General features: G+C 50.0%; 1 protein-coding gene across 2 annotated transcripts in view; it reads right to left on the bottom strand.

Annotated features, from left to right (window-relative positions):
* Window positions 1-648: 648 nt before the first annotated feature.
* CCDC136 (coiled-coil domain containing 136) overlaps window positions 649-6,000 on the bottom strand; it is a 28,626-nt gene continuing 23,274 nt past the window's right edge. Inside the window, exons 14-18 of one of the 2 annotated variants that reach the window (XM_006861112.1) lie at window positions 5,473-5,940; window positions 4,906-5,127; window positions 3,894-4,169; window positions 2,808-3,074; window positions 649-750 (exon numbers count right to left, since the gene is read on the bottom strand). In XM_006861112.1, the coding sequence (XP_006861174.1) occupies window positions 649-750; window positions 2,808-3,074; window positions 3,894-4,169; window positions 4,906-5,127; window positions 5,473-5,940 (1,335 nt within the window). The remainder of the gene's footprint in view (window positions 751-2,807; window positions 3,075-3,893; window positions 4,170-4,905; window positions 5,128-5,472; window positions 5,941-6,000) is intronic. The other variant, XM_006861113.1, reaches the window with a different exon arrangement.

The raw sequence follows: 6,000 nt of genomic DNA, 5'->3' as shown, positions 1-6,000 counted from the left end.
TCTGGCACCCAAAATGGATAAACAGAACTCTAAAATATTTCCATTCTTGTTCTGATTTCCCAGAAGAACTCAAGTCCCACAGCAGAGGACATTTCAGTAGAAAACACATCATATGGAAGCAGTTTCAAGTCCACTTTCATCAAGGCTGAAGGACAAATTGCAGCCACCCTCAGAGACACAGCTCCCCAGAACTCTTCTGTCCACACACCACATACCCATGAGAAAGGAGAAGTCCTTATTTTGCCATCTTGGGTAGCAACAGTAGTGAGAGCCTGGCTCTGGGCCCAACAGAGCCCGGGCCAGCCTTGCAGACAAACATCACCTCATCAGAAGTCAGGCAGTTTTGAAAGCAGTAGAAGTGCTGGGCTCCTCCAATCTTTTCCAACTCTGGGCAGAAACTCAAACTACGTCTCTGGTAAGCATTCCCAACTCCCTATGCATTATGAAGATGTGCAGAGATGTGATGGGCTTTGCAGGTGCCCAACGAAAAGTCAAGATGAAAACTCAGACCTGAGTAAAACCTGCTGTACAGTGAATGGCAAACACAAGAAGCCAGGAGCTGAGAGGAAAAGGAAAGGGGAGAGGCTCGGGCCACCAGTCCCCTCCCTGTGTCCCTCCGAAGGAGAGGAAGCAATACCAGTACCTGTGTTAGGACGCCGTCTCAGCCCACCAGCACCAGAGCAAAGCCGAGATGACCAGCAGGCCTACAAGAGGCAAGGAGAAGATGGGGGGGTTGGGGGCAGGGGATGGCTGCAACATACCAAACAAGAAAGAAGCACAAGGAGAGACCAGGAGATGAGAGGTGGTGAAAAAGACAAAAACACATGAATCCAACAGATAATGAAGATGATAAAACAAGGGGAAAGAGAAAGGAATCAGCGGTTAAAAAGCAGGTTAGCTAGAGCAGCAGTCTTTCTGCTCTGCTGCCTGAGACCTTGGCTCTTCCCACTGGGAACCTGTAGAAGACGCAAAACTGATGGGTTAAAGGAGCAGTGGAGAGCCAAGCCAGGCAGGAAGTCCAGTTTCCTGTCTCATCAAGCAGGGAGTGTCTGCACATGGACCTTCCTTGTAGGTCAGTGACCCTGGACAAGTGAAGCTCCAGAGAGGAAAGCTGGGCTCCCACACAAGAACATGGCATGCACCTTTCCTGGACCACTCTAGAACCAGTCTTCTGCGGGCCACTTCCTCCCTTTGTGAAACCCCTTGTTCTGTTTTCCTTTAAACCTCTATGAGTATTTTGGGCTCTGGTGTCCATAATCTCCTAGTAGACTAATGCTGGAATGGTGAGACAAAATACACTACCACAAGCTAACCACTAACAAGGCCTGATTCTCTGAGTGCAAACTACAGAGGAAAAACGGAAGTTAAAGGTGCTAACACGCATGTTAGTGGAGTTGCCTGCGGAGGAGGCAGGCACAGTAGAGCTAAGGGGAATGGGGATGGATACCAGAGTGAAGTAGGAAATCAGGTCTGACTTTTAGAAATGTCCATGGGGAAATAAGACGAGTCCAAGTACAATGGGGGAGACAGGAGTATAGCTGCTCTGACTTCTGTCTCCTAAGTAAGGACCCCTTGTCACTGGACCCTGGCCCAATGCTGCAGATTGAGGTGCTAGAAAACGCCGGAATCCTTAGCAGCTGTTGGGCCATCCCACAAGGGACTTGCTTTCCTTTCTCTGTGTTTAGAAGGACAGAGAGCAATTTTACTATCACCTGAAAACTTATTCAAGAAGTAATCAGAGACCCCAGTGACTTCAACCAGGGCAGGAAATGAGCTGGTACAAGCTTATACAGACGTGCTAGTTGTTAAAATATTGAAAATACTTCTGTAAAGTCAGTAAATTACTCCTGCCATCCCAGCACATCCCCCACCCAACCTGCAGAGATCCAGCAACTAAAGCGTTAGGGCTATGGTAGTCTCCTTGGACTGGTCAGTGCCCCTGCACAGGCTGAAATATTCTGACTTTTGCCCTTAGTCACCCCAGGCCTTCCACATGCCAATTTCTACAAGGCAGAGATTTACATCCCTCCCCACAGCCCTAATAATAATGATGATGTTGTTATGTGCCGTGGTGTCGGTTCCGACTCATAGCGACCCTGTACAGGGTTTCTGAGGCTGTAAATCTTTACAGGAACAGAAAGCCTCATCTTTCTCCCACAGAACAGCTGGTAATTTTGAACTGACCTTGTGACTCGTAGCCTGATTCATAACCACTATGTTACCAGAGCTCCTTAATAATGATAGAAAGGTTTAAACCTAATAGGGCACCATAGGAAAGCAGGGCTGAGTGCCTTGCTCAGGGTGACAGATATGCCCTTAAAGCCTCACACTGTCCATGTCCTTAGTGTAGTGCTAAGGAACTCTGGTAGGGTAGTGACTTGAAAGTTAGGCTGTGCAAGGTCCGCACCTCGAACCTACCAGAGGCTCCATGGGAGAAAGATGAGGCTTTTTGCTCCCATAAAGATATACAGCCTCAAAAACCCTATACAGGGTCGCTATGAGTTAGAACAATTCCATGGCATATAACCACTACCAACCACCCCTAAGGAGAGAGGTAAGGAGCAAGGGCTACCACATAAATGAGAGCAGCTAAGACTCTAAAGATTCTACTTGGGGAAAGGTGGCTTTGCCAGAAGGTTCCACAGGAATCTGATGTAAACCTACTATGGAGAGACTGCTTTCTCAGGACCAGTCCATTTCCTCATTCCTGCCCATTCCTGCAGGTTTCCATCCTCAGCACCCTGAACACAGGGCACCTGAGCTCCAGAGCCCATTTCCCACTGGAGCCAGCCTTTGAGTGCAGTTACCTTTTTGCTCTCCGAAAGTTTGAGAGGGTTTCCCTCTGAAGTTTCAGGGCAAGAGTCATCATCGTCCTCATCTTCCTTATTCTCCAGGTCATGGAACTCTTCCAATTCTTCCAATTCTCCTGCTGAGCTAGGTCCTCTAAGATCTGACAGCTCAGAAGGTGGTTCATCCCAGGACTCTTTCCTTGTTTCCTCTTTCTTTTCCTGCTCTCTTGTTAGTTCATCTAGTTCCCTCTGGCTGGCCTCGTAGTACAGCACCACCTCCAGACTCTGTGGGGTGGAGGTGGGGGATGCTGTTACCTATGAAGAGTCCTACCCTCTATTTCCTGCAAGGGTGGAGCACAGGATTTTGAGATTTTGAGTCAATCTGGTATAGCATGGAAGGCAGTCACCCCTAGGATCTCTGGACCAACACATCTATTTTGCCATTGTTGTTGTTGTTATGTACCATGGAGTCGGTTCCGACTCATAGCGACCCTGTACAGGGTTTCCAAGGCTGTAAATCTTTACAGGAGAAGAAAGCCTCATCTTTCTCCCGCGGAACAGCTGGTAGTTTTGAACTGCTGACCTTGTGGTTCACAGCCCAATTCGTAACCACTACGCTACCAGAGCTCCTTACTTGGCCATTAAGAGGTGTCAACAGCTACCAGAACTAAAGGTTCTGCACCTCAGTTGTGGCTTCCATCCCTTGCATGGCAATTCCATTGGACCCAACCCTGGTACACTCAGTAGAACACAACTACTATGAATATATTCCTCTCTTCATATATCTGGTTCTTCTACTGGGCACATAACCCATCAGGAATGGGGGCCCCCAGAAAAAGGGAATAGAATAATGAAAGTGGTTGTTGAGTCTGGGGCTGTTTGGGGGCTAGCCCTCTGTTTGTCTGCATTTTACTTTCCCTGTGACTTCTCAGGAAACAGGAGTACCACAAGTCTCCTCAGATGAACTCTTGATGCTCTAGAGACTCCAGAGCCTTTTCTACAAATCTCTCACCTGGGAGAACCCCTCCACCCGGAGGGAGATGAGGTTTCTTTCCAGGACCTCCTCCACCTTGTTGCTTAGCTGGCTACCAAGGTCATACTCACGTTTTGCCTGGTCTCAAAGCAGCCCTCACTCTTGGCCACACTTGGCTTCTTGTTTTTCAGCCCATTGGCGTTCTTGTTCATGTTCTTGTTGCTGTTCTTAACCTTGAGGTCTTTGGAAACAGAGAGCCTCTTCTCCTTGAGTTGGAGAAGCTCCTCTTGGCAGCACTGTAGCTGCCCCTCCAGCTGCTCCTGAACGGCTAAGAGCCGGCCCTGCTCGTCTATGCTAGCCTGGTATTGCAGCTGTAGCTCCCGCAGTTTGGTCTGCAGCTCTTTGATCTGTAGGTGGTGGAGGGCTGGTTACCTAGAGCCAAGCCAACCCTGGCAGCCTGGGCCCTGCCTAGTGCCACTGCTCCAGACAGATGCCTGCTGAAGCCCGTGGAAAGCAGACAAGAACATCAACACATGGACAATGAGCCTCTGAAACAGACTGACAAGTAGCTTCTCCCTGACTTGAAGCACCTGATGATTTATATCAACAGTGACTTAGATTTTTTTACTGTGACTTTTCTTGGGAGTCCCCCTAGGGTTATCACTTGTAAATCTTAGGGTCTTATTATATCCTTTGTAATGGGGACTCCTACTTCACTCAACCTATTTCTCTAGCAAGTACAATTACCCAAGAAACTGTGTCCAGCTTTGAAGACTGCTGGAGATCACATGACTTGGCTCCTGTACCTCTCCTTAAGATAGAGGCAACTGCAGCCCTGCTCCTTAGTCTCTGGTTCTGTCTTGACTGGTGGCAGCATTCTGTGACTTCCTCAGCAGGCACTAATACTTATAAATCTACACCCATGTGCACGCTGCTCCCTCCACTGGGCAGGGAGCAACTCCTGCCAGAGACTATGCCTCCTAGCACATCAGCCTCCTGGGATTCAGTCTCAGGTTGGAAAGATGACCCTACCGTGGCCTGGCAGGCAGTGCAGACCCACCTTCTTTCTCCTCTCTGAACAGCCACAACTTGCTGACTGACTCGGGGCTCTGGAAGAAACCCTGCCTCCCTGAGAGCAGTTACCTCATTCTTGTCATTTTGGAGGGTAGCAGGCTTCTCTAGGCATTCCATGCAGTCCTTGAATTCCTTCTCACAGTCATCCAGCTCTTCCCTCAGCTTTTTCTGCTTCTCCAGCAACTTTCTCATCTCCTCCTGCAGGATGCTGTGCTCGTTCTGACTGACCTGGTACATGGCCTGCACAGCCTGCAGTTTGATCAACACCTTGGCGACCATCTCCTCCAAGCGCTGTGGAGGGCGGGCACGTATGATGGCACCAGAGGAGCACCTGCACCACCCCCACCCCCACTGCTGGAGGACACAATGGCCACAGGCAGCTGCCCAAGAGAAGTACTGTTTCTTTTCCTAACGAGCACCATGACAGTGTTGATGAAAAGTCCTGACTTTTAGGCCTCCCTCCAGATGGGAGCATCTCCTGACCAGTGGGGCTGATGAGAAGGCAAAGCCTGAGGGGTGGGTGGGGTGGGTGGGCAGGAAGTGCCTTACTCGCCTGACCCATTCTCTCCCTACTTCTCTCTTAAAAAGCCAAGTGCCTGTCCTTGCCTGTCTGACCTGCCACCTGGTTGCTGTTACCTCCAGATCTTCTGGCTCAGCAGCGACGTCGTCAATGCTGCTGGTGTAACTCTTGTTATAGCTGTCACTGCTATAGGTGCTGCTGCCATAACTCTTCTGGTAGCTGATGCTGTCACTGCTGCTGGCATGCTGACTCTGGTTAGAGACCTCACTGTTGTTGCTGCTGCTCACGTAGCTCTTGAGAACGCTCTCTGTGCTCGTCTGGTTGCTATTGTAACTCTTGTGATAGCTCTCATTGCTGGCAGGCATGCTGTCTTGACTGTTCTTGTAGGACTCAAGGCTCATTCTGATGGTAGGGGACTGGGCTTGGAGCAGCTGCATTTCTTCCAGGCAGAGCTGTAAGTCGGCCTGAAGCCGCCGGTGTTCCTCCAGGAGCCTCCCTTGCTCCTGTTGCAGCAGCTCCTGCTGGACCTCCCCCGCCTGGTACAGTGTCTGTAGGCCCTGAAGCTTGGCAATGAGCTCCTTAGACTGCAGGGATGGGGTGGGGTGGGGTGGGAGACATGACCATTACTCTTGGCCACTGCAGTT

This window comes from Chrysochloris asiatica, unplaced genomic scaffold (genome assembly GCF_000296735.1).
Source record: "Chrysochloris asiatica unplaced genomic scaffold, ChrAsi1.0 scaffold00041, whole genome shotgun sequence".
NCBI classification, from domain to species: domain Eukaryota; kingdom Metazoa; phylum Chordata; class Mammalia; order Afrosoricida; family Chrysochloridae; genus Chrysochloris; species Chrysochloris asiatica.
This window is presented reverse-complemented; position numbering and strand designations above follow the sequence as displayed.